Consider the following 14156-nt stretch of genomic DNA (forward strand, 5'->3'; position numbering starts at 1 on the left):
GACAAATCTAGCTTTCCTACCAAAAGTAGTGACCGAATTCCATCTGAATCGGTCGATTTTCCCTTCCGGTCTTTTTTCCGAACCCTACCTCGGAGGCGGAAAGGGTTCTACACTGCCTGGATGTCTGACAAGCTCCTAAATTCTACCTGGACAGGACTGCTGAGCTTCGGAGTTCTTCCCAACTGTTTGTGACCTTCGGTAAACCCCAGGGCAGGCCGGCGTCTAAGGCATCCATTTCCAGATGGATTGCTGCCTGTATCACGGAATCTTTCACCGTCCAAAAGCTGAAACCACCTAAGGGTATTCATGCGCATCCGGTGCGAGGCAAGGCAGCTGCGGTTGCTTTTCAGAAGTATGCTCCCTGGGAGTCTATCGCTAGAACGGCTACCTGGGCCTCCCCATTTGCTTTCTGTAAGCATTACTGCCTTTATATGAGCTCTAGGGCCGACGCTCAGTTCGGCCAGGCTGTGCTGAAGAACCTGTTTCAGTAAGGGGTATTTCCATCCACCAATAGTTCCTGTAAGGAGTGCTTGGGAATCTCCCATAAGTATGGAGGAAAGGGGATGGGACGTAGGAGTATTACCAGGTTACTCACCGTAGTGACCACCTTACTCCTAGTCCATAGTCCCCTTTCCTCCATACGCCCGCCCGCTGTCCCCTCTAATAAGGTTCCTCTGTTATTGCTAATGGGTCTTGGACCCGGCGATAGAAAAGAACTGATGGGCGATGCGCGGGGCGGAGCCAAGGATGGGCGGGGTTACGGTTGCGTGCCGGGCCACGCGCAGGAAAGAGAGGAGGGACACATTTTTGAAAAAAATTGGGATGCTTTTTACAAAGTGCGCCAGTCTCGTCCCACAGGACGGAGAGATGTCCCATAAGTATGGAGGAAAGGGGACTATGGACTAGGAGTAAGGTGGTCACTACGGTGAGTAACCTGGTAATTATCCAATGTTCCACGAGAAGTCAATTATGCTCTTGGAGGTGGTGGCTGAGGTCTGTAGGAACTCAAATTCTCATTGTAGAAAAATGAATAAAATATCAATTATGACTTATTCAAGCATTGAGTAAATTGACAAGGGATCTAGGGCATTCATTCCCTAAATTGTAACCATGATGACTTTTTCTGCATTCATGCCTGATTTGTATTCATTAATTCTTGTTTGATTCTAGTGTTTTATGATGATTTGTAATCTTGTTTCATCTGTCTTTTATGGTCTGAACAGGCCGAAATAAAGTAATAGGATGCTTAAGTATATGCTTTCCTTGTGCTCCAAATGGCAAATACATAGATCTGCTTTATAGTAAGTGGGACAATATTTGACTAGAGGTTGTATTTGCTGGTTGTATTAGGAAAGCCTAATAAATTACTATATGTTTGTGCTTACCTGTCGAACATGAAATATTTGTGGTGTTCTATGTGGACTCATTGTAGCCATAGACCACTCTCACAGCCCTCCTGAAACTAAGCCTTTCCACTCTGCTACTTCACCTTGATTGGGTTTAGCTAGTCCTCTGTTTCTACTTGTTCAGTTTAATTGGGTGGTCTCCCAAAATCCATCACCCAGGGTTGATTTCTGATTTCCATCTTGGCAGCTGCCAACACAGCTGTTTACACCAAGTTATGTGATGGGGGCACCAAGACTCGTCTGTTACGTATGGTCTCTGGCCAAGTCCTTTATTCGCAGATGCTGGCGCAGTTTGCTGTCCTATGGCTCTTGCCAAGTTGCCATAGCAAGTCTTCATTATGATGATTTTCTGGTTTGGTGAACGCTACTTTAAATAAGGGTTTGCACTATTCAATCTTTTGGCAGCCAGCCATTCACTGGTGATGGTTCCATTCAAATTTTCTTGGGGGGTACTTACTGGGTAAAACTAAAGATGTGGATTTTCCTCAAATACCATTTAAGTATTCAGACCGTTCTGGTCCGTACTACTTTTGCCCTCAACTTCCAATGCAGGCATATAGGCCTGTGCACTGCAATATGTGATATTCTACCCAGCTGTTGGTACCCAAATTATTATTTGAGTGCTTATTTTTCCACTGTACTTTTTGTCCTTTAGCAGCAAGATGCAGGCTATATTCCCCTACAGGATTGCCCATCAAATCGTCCTATTCTTTTTTGGCAATGCCTATACAGGACTTCTCTGATTTAAGATGCAAACTAATCCTGTCTTGATCCTCAGATTTTCTCTTCTGTAGGTAGAGCAATTTCGAACACAGTATTTACTTGTTAATACCCTAATCAACATTGAAGTTGGCCTATGCCATCAGGGGTTTATTCTCAACCCAAGTCCTAGAATATATTTTTAATTGGTAGTTAGCGAAATGTAAGCCATTAGTAAAAATATGTAAATGCTAGCAGACGGTTCTACGATGCAATTGGTTGACATTCAAGTTATTTACTGTTTCATATCCTATAATGAAACTTGTTTGGTATCTTTCCCCAACTGGCTTTTTATATATAGTTTAGCATTTAATAGAAGTAACTTGATGTATTCTGCTTCCCCAAAAATTAGATCAATTGCGGTAGACCTTTTTTAAATGCTTGCTGACTACATTCTAATCTGCATGGAGTCTCTAAAGTAGTGTGTTAATACACGTTTGCTGAGGTTCCTCTTGGGTACCCCTTGCTTTGTAGCTCCTTATTTGCCTTATTAGTTTCCTATCCTGTTTATGGATGTTATTTCTTTACTTATTGGTAATCTGAAGGAGTCAGTTGATCTTATTGGGTAAGTAACCTTCCTTTTCTTGACATGGTTTTTTTCTTTTAGTGCAGTAGATAAACATGCATGCTTATCTTAATTCTTTACAGATCAGGAAATTGTGAGGTTACATGTATGTCTATTACAATTGGGAAAATAAAATAAAAGCAAAGCAGGCATTAACATTCCAAATATACCGCTATTATTTCTCTTGGCCTGTTCCGACGGGTATTTAGGGCCAACTAAATGTAACAATATCAATTTAAACAAAGAAAATGTTCCTCTCTTTTTGGCTAGTAGTGAGTTAGACATTTGTATTCCCACTTCGCCTCAGAGCCTTTCTATGACTAGCTCTATGCTTCGTTTTCATTACCTCTGTTCTCTTGTACATGACAAGCAGCTGCCGTGATTATTACTTTAATTCTGTTTGCATTTATTAGACCCAACACATACACTGGTAATATATATTTTAGTATTTTATTGGTGGCAGAGTTTTTCACTTACACGCAGTAGAAATACATAGCATTCACATAGGCCAGCATAAGTATCTTAATACAATTCCTGCTTTTTGGAAATCTTTAGGTTTTTATTTACACTTTTATCACATAAGGTATCCATCAAGGATTGAGAAGATAGACTTTGAGGAGGGTAAGATGTTGGTCCATTTTGAGCGCTGGAGTCATCGATACGATGAGTGGATATTTTGGGACAGCAGCAGATTGCAACCTCTTGAGCGACCTGCACTGAGGAAGGAAGGGCTGAAAGATGAGGAAGAACTGTTTGTAAGTGGCCATACCTGTTATCACTTTGCTTTCCTCTTTAAATCATCACATTCATTCCGGAGTATGGGACACTGTTTTGATTTAAAAAGAATAGTAATAATCTAAAAATATTTCTTTTTAGGAGTGATTCAAGTGGTTTCCTAACATGCTAATGCTTTACATTATTTAATATAGGATTTCAAACCTGGGGAGGAGGTATTAGCTCGCTGGACAGACTGCCGCTATTATCCTGCCAAGATTGAAGCAATGAGCCCAGAAGGTATGTAATAAAGTGTGGGTAGTTAATTGACACACACTATTAGCCAAATCTTGTGGTGTCTGTGTTTTTAAATACCAGTCAAACTGCTCTTTTCCCAAGCATAAGCTGTGGGGACTTGCGTGAAACTCAAGCAAATTTGTTGCTTAGAAGATTAAGACGATCCAGGGACTGAAACTAACCTCTTAAAATGGCATTTGCGTGGTGGTTTTATAATCGAGAGGTTGCAGGCGATTTAGAAAACTGAATATTTCTATTTTTATTTTTTAAAAAAGGTCACTGGATGAAATCACTGTTATGCAGTGTTTAATTTTTAAACCGTCATTGCTCCCTTAATACATGTTATTGACTGTTTTGTGAAAACGTCAACTTTAAGTGCAATGTTTGGAAATGGGTAATCAAAGCTTGGTTTTAAAATGAAAATACAGATGTAAGCCATAGTATTAAAATCTGCACAGACCTGTAAATCCAGTTATTCAATGTCTCTTACAGCTGTTAATTCTCCCAAGAAACGTTATAAGTTAACTTGGTCGTAAGAATGCTAGGAATTCCAGGGCATAAAGGAAACTCCTTGTTTCAGATTCTTCTTCTTGGGACACCTGGCATTCCATTGGTTCAGTTGAGTGATGTAGGTGCCCCTTGTGCCTCTTTATCTTTTCTCTAACATCCGAGTTATGTATGTGCTGTGCACTGTACAGGATGGAGATAATAATACAATGTTTACCCTTTTTCTTGGTTCACAGTTGTGAACTTAATTCATTACTGTGATATTGTCTTTTTTTTTTTAATTCTTTTTTTAATTAACTTGACAGCACAACAAAGAAAACAGAGGGAGCCACATGGCACCAGCGCAGAAAGCAAGCAATGAGAATTTTAGGCAATACAAAATGAAACAAAATGACGTATTGGGAGAATGGAGAATACAAGTTATTAATACATACATTTTAACAGGACATCCAGGAACCGCCTGGGGAAGCAGAGGCGGAAGTTGATGGTGAGGCCAGGGCAGAGATATAGTCTCGCAATCTCGGCCAGACATCCCTCGGCCTGGAGCGGGAACACTGCATCGCACTCCAGGACTGCTCAGTGTCGTGAGCCCATGTGACCGATCTAAGCCATTGTGTATAGGTAGGCGGTCTAGGGCGGAGCCAACATAGTAATATACAGCGAACTGCCAGCAGCATGCAGAGACCTGCCAGTTTCTTAGAATCTCAAGGTAACTGAGGGAAGTCATGGAAAAAGCAATGCAGTGGGGTAGGGGTTATCGGTTGTTCCAGAATGTCAGACAATGTAGAGCAAATGTCTAGCCAAAATTGGGATAACCGGGGACAGAGCCACAACATGTGCATGTAGGTAGCTTGGTCTGTGCCACATCTGGGACAAGAGGGGGGGGGGGGTTAGCATCGGACATACGATGAAGTCTCATAGGTGTATAATGATACCTGTGCAGGATTTTGAACTGGATGAGTTTAAATTTAGTATTGTAGGAGACCTCGTGGGTACGGGCGCACATCCGAGCCCACCTCATCAGCGATCTCCGAGCCAAGATCCCTCTCCCTTTTGCGCCGCAGCTCGGTGAAGTGGGGGGCCGCTCTGTAGTAAGGAGTAAAGCCTCAACACTTTGCCTCTGAAGGAAAGATAGGAGCAGAGCTCCTCCACTATCGGTTCATCAGGGGGCAAGGCAGGGAAGTCTGAGTATCTGGCCTTAAGATGTCCGCGGAGTAACGAGTACTGTAGCCACACTGAGGGTCGGCGCCTAAGTGAGGGAGGAAGATCAGACCATTCTATAAAGTTCCCCTGCTCAAAGGCATCACGCAGAGTCAAGAAGCCCGCAGTGGCCCAGCAGGTGACCACTGAAAGTGGAACGTGCGGAACATCGGGCAGGAAGTTCCACAGTGGAAGATCCCCGTGGAACGGACAGGGAGTGTCAACCATGGACCAGAATTTGGACAAGGCCAGGGATGTGCTGGCCACTGGATTCGCAGAGTTCAAATCAGGGGGGGGATCGGTTGGAGGATCAGGGAGCCGGTCACACTCAGCTTCTCAAGGTGAACGTGTGGGGGGGAGGGGAAGATCAACAGTATTGAACCAAAATGCAGCAAACTGTGATTGGGCCACCACCCAGTATCTGACAAAATCGGGTGTGCTGAAACCGCCCAACGCCTTACGGGCGGATAGTGTGCAAAATTTGAGGCGGACAGCCTCGGAGTGCCACAGGAAGGTGTTACATATGCTGCGAAGTGTTCGAAAAAAATTGTCCCCTGGCCATAGAGGCACATTAGTAAATCGGTACAGTAATTGAGGCAATACAATCATTTTGAGTATTCCAATCCTGCCTGCAAGCGAGAGGGGAAGTTTAGTCCAGCTGGCGGCTTTAGCCTCCAGGTTAGTTAAAGAAGTATGGAAGTTATCATCCCGCAACTGAGGTGTGTGCCGGGAGACCACCACCCCTAAGAAGGTGAAGCTATTAGGACACCAGTTGAACCCATGTAGCTCAGGGGGGGGGGGCCTGTGTGGAGTCTGTGAGTGGAAACAATACAGATTTAGAACAGTTAATCCTCAGACCGGATATGTCACCAAAACGAGCCACATCCGTCAGTATAGGCAAAAGGTTGTCTACAGGGTATCGAACATACAGCAGGGTATCGTCAGCGTAGAGGGAGACTGTCGGTCTGGCCAGATGTGCGCAACCCCCTGTGCGATTGTCTAATCATGTCAGCAAAGGGCTCCATGGCAATAGCAAAGATAAGCGGGGAGAAGTGGCATCCCTGGCGTGTTCCTCTAAATATCTGAAAGGGGGAAGAGCACCGCTCTGCTGTGCGGACTTCGGCGGACGGGGCAGTATAAAGGAGCTTTATCCAGGTGCAGAAGTTAGGACCGAAGTTACATTTCTCAAGAACACACCACAGGTATCTCCATGAGACTGAGTCAAATGCTTTTTGCATGTCCAATGCAGCCGCCACTGCCTGAGTGGCAGGGTCGATCCTGCTGATTACATTGAAAAGTCTCCTCAAATTCAGGGAAGTGGACCTGCCGGGGACGAAGCCGGCTTGATCCGGATGGATAATGTGGGACATGTACGGGGCTAAGCGGTTAGCAAGTAGTTTGGCAAATATTTTGATGTCACTATTGATCAGAGAAAGGGGACGGTATGAGCTGCACTGCGTAGGGTTTTTACCTGATTTAAGGAGCACTGTAATCAATGCCTCCCGGAGGGACGGTGGAAGTATGCCCCTGTCACATGATTCTTCCCAAAGCGTCAGTAGGTGCGGCGCTAATTGGGCCTTGAATAGTTTATAGAAGTCCATCGGGAGCCCATCGGGGCCGGGGGCTTTACCGGATACCACTGACTCAATGGCCTCCACAATTTTCTCTAGGGCGAAAGGCCTCTCGAGGGAGGCGCTAGCGTCGTCCGACAAGACTGATAGAGGAAGACTCTAAATAGGAGTTGAAACCTGGGAACTGTCTACCTCCGAGTATAGGGATGTGTAGAACACGAGGAACTCGGAATTGATGTCCTGCGGGGAGGTGGCAAGTGTACCATCTGGTCTAGAAATGGCCGGGATATGGGGGGGGGCACCGAACTCGCGGCGCAGCAGACTAGCATTCTGCCGGGCCGCTCACCCTCGCCATATTTCCTCGCTGATTGAGGGGAATCCAGGAACCTAACCTCGCGCTCTGCAAGGCCACAGAACCTGTCCAACTCAGAACCCAGCAGCGCTAGCGTAGCCGGGGAATGGTCCTCCGCGTATTGGGATTCATAGACGGACAGGGCCGATTCGCTGGCAGCGATATTGGCACAGATGTTCCTAAGTATGCCACTGCACTTGGAGATGGCAACCCCTCTAGTGTGTGCTTTAAAGGCTTCCCAGAGCACCGCTTGTGTTGAGACAGAATGTAAGTTAATCTCGAAGTATTCCTCGATAGAGGTCTCAAGCTCAGATACGAAAACCTGGTCAAGGAGCGCGTGGGGGCTCAGCCTCCACTGTCTTGTTTTATTGGCATCTAATCCCCAGTTTAAAGAGATGAGTACAGGTGAATGGTCTGATGGCGTCCTGGGAAGAATGGCTAAGTGGGTAATGCATCTAACGAGTATATCTGTGACGAGCCACCTATCTATCCTGGAGTGGGAATCATGCACTGAGGAGTAGAAGGAGTATGTACGGTCATCAGGATACATCAGGCGACAGGCGTCCACCATTGCCAAGCGGGGGAGCGAGGTAAGGATAGAGTATGCTGCCCTAGAAAGTTGGCGGGGACGAGAACCCGATCTATCCAGGGTGACATCTAGTATCTTGTTGAAGTCACCACCCCATAGAATGGGAATTAGGGGGTAGCTCTCGAGTGGCCAGATAAAGGTAGAAGTCAGGGTCGTCGACGTTGGGACCATATATGTTCAGGATGGCTATCTCCTGTTGCTGTAATATACCGGCGATGAGCACAAACCTACCAAGCGGGTCTATGTGGGAGTGCTGACACGTAAACTTCAGGCTTTTATGTATTAGGGTGCCACGGCTCTGAGTGGAATAATTAGTATAATACCTCTGGGGGCCCCACTGCTTGGCGAAACGCTCAGTGCTCCGAGCGAGCGTGGGTTTCCTGTAGACATAGGATCTTCACTCCGTGGCGTTCAGCGTGAAGCTGAATCACATCTTTTTATAGTTGCCCAATCCCCTGACGTTCCAGCTCATAAAGGTCAGAGTTGTGTCAGCCATATTTGAAGGGGTGATGGTGGAATAGATAAAAGTGGATTCCAGTAAGGTGAAAGGCGTGGACCCTGGGAGTATGCGGCCTCACGACCATATGTGGGAATTGATTGAACGCGGTGCCTGCGGCGCCTCTGAAGGCTGTCAAGACTTTTACAAACCATAACATTCCCAACTTACCCCCCACCCACATCCCTCCCCCAATCAGAGGGACGAAACCCAAACAAAACCACAACAAACGTAAACTTTTAGGCATCAACGCCTGGGGGTCTGCTTGCTGCCGGGCAATGGCGCACCGGACTAGGAGAGCGTAAGGAGAGTTGTGCTACGTAGTAGGATTAGGCAGGGCATTTAGAGTGCATGCGCGTTACCTCGGGACCAAATCTATGAGCGAGAGGGCCCAACGGAGTTTGGGGTGCGGCCGTGTGACAAGACACGGTAGCAACATAGTTGGGTGCGGATTTAGCCAGAAGGGGCCTGGGTCCCGCGGTCCAACCGACAAAAGTAACTGGGATGAAATGTCAGGCGACTCCGAGAAGGGACCCAAGAGAAATGGTCATTACAGTCAGCGGTGCAACAGCAGGGTGCGAAGACACACCCACACAGATAGGAAATGGAGCAACATCAGCAACATGAACTACAATGAAGTACGATGAATAGTGGCAATCGCGGGGGGGGGGGGGAAGCGCCATGGCGGCCCCCACCCGCGGCCCATGTACCACAGCAATCATTGAGAAACCATACAACCTATGTCAACATTGTTTACATCAACCAGGAAAGTGTTCATCTATAAATTTCGAGGCTTCTTTGGGGATAGTGAAAGTGTGTTTGATTAGAGTGTTCAATCCTCAGTTTGGTGGGGAAGAGCATGGAGTACTTGACACCTAGGTCCCGGAGTCTCTTTTTCACCGCAAGGAAGGTCTTGCGCTCCTGCTGCACAGCCACAGAGTAATCCGAGTACAAGTGTATCCTCGCCGCCCCAAGATGAAGCTCACCCTTGGCCGCCCTGAGCAGGGCGTCGCGGTCACGGAAATTGAGGATTCTGGCTATGATAGGACGGGGTGGGGCACCCAGCCTGGGTCTCGCGGTCAAAGAGCGGTGAGCTCGCTCCTCCGGAATACCAACAATGCAGAGGTTATTCCGCCTGGAGCGGGATTCGAAGTCGTCATTTTTCTTTTCGACCATAGACACCCGGCTGGTCAGGGTGGTCACAGCTGTGCGAAGGGAGACCAGGTCGTCCTCTGCAGTGCCAACCCTTGTCTCGATCTCAGCAACTCTGCTGTCCTTTCGATATGGGCCTTTATGGATGAGATGGCCCCATTCATATCATCCAGCTTAGTGTGGAGCGTGGTGAAACCCTCTCGCATGTATTCCATCATTTTCTGCCCCTCGTCGGAGGTAGAGGGAGTTGCAGTGACCAGGGTATGGCCTTTTGCTGGGCAGATTGTGAGTTATCAGGCTGTGCCTGTGTGGATAGTCCATCTGTTTTAATGTTGGAGGTCCATTCCATTGGTGGACTGCAATAACCCATCTGCCTGAACTCTGGTTAAAAGGAGAGGGCCAGGTGCCATTTCGAGATTTCAACCACAAAAATAATCTAAAGCTTAAGACCAGCACAGATCAACTGAAGTACTGCTGCAGCAGACAGGATTGAATGAACCATACACTCCATATTGAATATCTGCTTTCAAAACGACAGGGAAGACCTGAACCTGATGCCTTCTTTTTTGGACTGTTGGGACTAACCAGTCTGAATCCCTGCTTTGCATCCTCAAGTACTGAATCGTCTGCACGTGCCTAGGACTACACTAATGTTGCATGAGCACTTTTCCGCCTCTTGACTATAAACTTTGCTGGCATGCTTGGTGCTCTGTCAGGACCTCGCCAACCTGCTTGCTGCTGTGATCTCATCGTGAGGAAGGGACTGCTGGAACCCTAAGTTAGATTGTATTTTTTGCAATTTTACCCGAGAAGGGGGGCATTACTGGGTAATGCTCACACTGCCATAATTGGAAGCCTGAGTGAAGCAAGGCCTTTAACGAAGCCCTGAGGGCATTAACCTACCGGTAATGCCTCCCTCCGAGGGTTATTTTGCCATTAGTACCCGGCATGTCGTACCGGGGGAGCAATTTTAATCGAGTTGTGAAAAGGCGCTGCAACCGTTTCTGGACTTGAGGGGGAAGCAAAAATAAATGGCTGCCAGAGATTGGGGAGAAGGGACTACATGTGGGGTGGGGTGATGTGAAGGGAGCGTAGGGAGTGGTTTAGGGGCAGTGGGGGGAGGAGAGGGATTTGTGTGTGAGGGGTGCATGGTTTACGTTCAGCCAATGGACATCTGCTCCATGGACAATAACTACCAAACGTCAGTCTATACAGTCCACGAGGAGGACAACGGCCCAGGGCCTGGCAACCAATCATTCCCTCATGAGCCGAGGGACATAATCCATGGAAATCCTGTCAACTCGTCAAACCCAGGTGATGGCGATCCAGCACAGGTTGGATCCAGCACCTCTTCTGTAGGCCCCTGACCAGCCTCCACACAAGATGAGGCGTCACTACATGCCCCTGATTTGGCCTCCTTCATGTTAGAACCAGACTCCACCAGCAGACCTGGATACGCACACGGACACTGGTATGGAGACGGCCACGGAAACGAACAAGGATATTGACTTCGTCCCAGCAGATGGCGAATTGCTGCACCTGGACGCCCCTCATAGAGGCTCTCCACCAGATGAGGTGGGATCATTCCACTCGATAACCAAGGCCTCTGAGCTGGTGCTGCTGGTGCTTGAGGAAACCAAAAAGGATGGCTTCCTATAATCAACGATGGGAGTCGAAGAGGAAGACTATTATGGCTGTAAAGTTTTTGGATGTCATTTGGGAGGAAGGCCTGGCCCTCATTAAGAACCCATGCATGGGTCCAACGAAATGTGACAGGTTGGAGAAGATGTACAGGGTACTGGACTCCGCGCCTAAGTGTTTAGAGGTCACAACCGCCGCCCGACTCTGTAGTGTCGGCCGCTGCAAGAAAACGTTTAGCCAACCTGGCATCCGTATCATTCAATGAAACTGCAGTATCATTTGATGATCATTTTTAATATCCTGAGTGTTAGTCTTAGCAATGCATGGTGGAGGTGCAAGTTATGGTTGTATAGCTTACGAATACTGGAAAATGTCTTCGGTTTTTCGATTTTACTTGTAACCATAACGTTGCTTTAACATTGTTTTTCACTGAGAATATATATATTTTATTTTATTGCTGTTGACGGTGGTGGTGAACTTTAGAAAGTTCAGTGAAGGTCAGGTAAGCACTCCACTCAATCCAGGACACTAGGATAGGCCTAGGGAAGGATCTTTAACTCTGGTTGCACCACTAGGCAGGTCTGAGTAAGGTAGGTTGAGAACTTCACACCTAATGGAGGACGGGGAGGGGGCAGAAACGAGTATATCTTATCTTAGCCCCCGACTGCGATTTTCTAGAGACCACTGCAGGTGTTCTGGAATCTTTTGGCGACACAATCCTCTGTGCTTGGGCCATTCAAGGAAGGTCCTGGGGTCAGTTAGAGGTCACTTTCAACCTCTTGATTTAGTTTCTTTCATTTGTGGTACACAGGAATCTGTTCCAGACAGCTTCCAGTAGACCATTCAAAGAAGGAGGGATGAGGACTTCTTCGGTGCAGACCTCCTTAGGACACCTCATGGGTTTGAATCATTGTTGCAAGGGAGTCACCATTGTCAGGCGGCGAAACCAGGAGCAGCACAGCTTTCCTTGGAGTGTGAGATGGCTGAAAATGTGGGCACTAGCGTCTTGTGGCACAAACTGAAGAGCTGCAAAGTTCCAAGTCTGTTCGGAGCGATGGCGACTGCAGTGAGGTAGCCCAGGGGGGGTGGTGCGAGGGGAAGTCATGGCACCAACGAAGTCCTTGAGATCAGAACAGAGGAGCAGGGCTTCACTGAGACAACACTGGAGCCTTCGTTGGTCAGCCACTGCAGTCTTCTTTGGATAGTCAGTGGGCTGCTCTTCAGAGAAGTCTTGGTTTCAATGATGATCTGATGAACAGTTGCAAGAGTCATTCTTTTATCCAAGATTCCACTGGGAGCAAGCCCACCAATGGCAAAGACCTGCCTCACTCAAACAACCAGTGGATGTCCAGTTATGATGGCCTCTGCTAATCCCATCTGCCCAACAAGACTTTCTGGTTGTAGATGGGAATAGGCAGTCCCAGCCCCCTTCTCTGGCTCACACCTGCAACACCCAGTAAGTAGCCCGCGAAAGCCACAGCTTTCCCCAGGAAAGGGATTTCAATATAAGGCATTACCTTGCTGTTTTTTCAGTGTGCACATTTTCAATGCAGCTGCTTGCCTATGAAAAAAGTGTAGAGTAGCATTTATTTTTTGCCATCAATAACTGCGTGTGCTACTGATTCACCCTGACTTTGGATCCTTTGTCTAGCACTGCAGCAGCCATGAACCCATTCCAAGATGACCACTGGCTTTTCCATGCTGCCTTTGTAGCCTAACCTGGCCCCTGGCCTATTGTGATCTCTGGCCTATTGTGATCTCTGGCCTATTGTGATCTCTGGCCTATTGTGATCTCTGGCCTATTGTGATCTCTGGCCTATTGTGATCTCTGGCCTATTGTGATCTCTGGCCTATTGTGATCTCTGGCCTATTGTGATCTCTGGCCTATTGTTATTCCCAATCCATTGAGGCACTTCAGCCATGATATTAAACTGTGCTTATTAGCCTACTGCAATACACAGCTGTGATACTAAGCTGTGCTATTTAGCCTATTGTGAATCCGTCTAGCTTGATACTTAGCTCATTGTAAGTATAGACACCTAGTTATAATAACTAGCGGTGATACTTCGCCCACTGCAACATCGAGTCACCATATTCAACTGTGACTCCAGGACTGCACAACCTCTGCTCTCATGGCCTCCCTACGCAGTCACCCTCACCATGGCCACTATCCTCCCACTGTTCCATTCAATCGCTCCAACAAACTTTCTACCCCCACTCCATCTACCTACCTCACTTAGTCGCCACCACCGCATTTGGCAACTACAATACGGGCACCCCAATAACCCCCCCCCCCCCTCTGCCCTACAAAATGGATCCAACTCTTTGCCACGCCACCCACACCTGATACCTTGTCCAGTGAGCCTCAGAAATGAGACTAGGATCTCGCCTCCCAAACCGCAAGACCTTCACAGCCCTCTGCTCGGCTTTCTTCAACTAACCCACTACCGATTGGTCTGCCACCTGCCTGGCAGAGACTATGGAGCCTAATGAAATTTCTGATGCACGCGTCGAGGTCCCTCAGATTGTTTTTTTCCAGATACTGGTCGCCTTTACGCGGAGCTCCTCGAGAGACATTGCAGATTTCATCTCCTCGACCTTTGGTCGTTTTCCTATATTAATATAGAACATATCGATCCTCCCCTCGACGTTGTTGTGAATTTTCTCCGCCGAGCAAGACTTCGACGGAGGGGACGAGCGGAGGAGATCCTTCGGCGTTGCCGAACACGTGGCCTGGCCTCGCAGGCCAAATACAGTAGGGAGAGTGGGGGTCGTGGGACATCTCTAATTCTTTTCTGAGAATGCCTTTCCTTTTCCCCTTCCTTTCCCTTGGGGTGGTTATCACGTTTTATTGCCTCAGCTATGGAGAGGACACCCTTTAGGTTTTGCCCGCTTTGCAAGGGCAAG

The 14156-nt window shown here is 47.5% G+C and overlaps 1 protein-coding gene across 6 annotated transcripts in view; it reads left to right on the plus strand.

Moving 5' to 3' along the window:
* PHF20L1 (PHD finger protein 20 like 1) overlaps positions 1-14156 on the plus strand; it is a 1153412-nt gene that overhangs the window by 105590 nt on the left and 1033666 nt on the right. For 5 of the 6 annotated variants that reach the window (XR_011278670.1, XM_069621650.1, XM_069621651.1 and 2 more), the window contains exons 3-4: positions 3314-3485; positions 3660-3744. Coding sequence is in view for 5 of the 6 variants with exons in the window: in XM_069621650.1 (XP_069477751.1) it covers positions 3314-3485; positions 3660-3744 (257 nt within the window). In the remaining variant the exon portion in view is untranslated. The remainder of the gene's footprint in view (positions 1-3313; positions 3486-3659; positions 3745-14156) is intronic. The other variant, XM_069621654.1, reaches the window with a different exon arrangement.

The sequence above is a fragment of the Ambystoma mexicanum genome, chromosome 5q (genome assembly GCF_040938575.1).
Source record: "Ambystoma mexicanum isolate Mex_15411 chromosome 5q, UKY_AmexF1_1, whole genome shotgun sequence".
Taxonomy (NCBI): Eukaryota; Metazoa; Chordata; class Amphibia; order Caudata; family Ambystomatidae; genus Ambystoma; species Ambystoma mexicanum.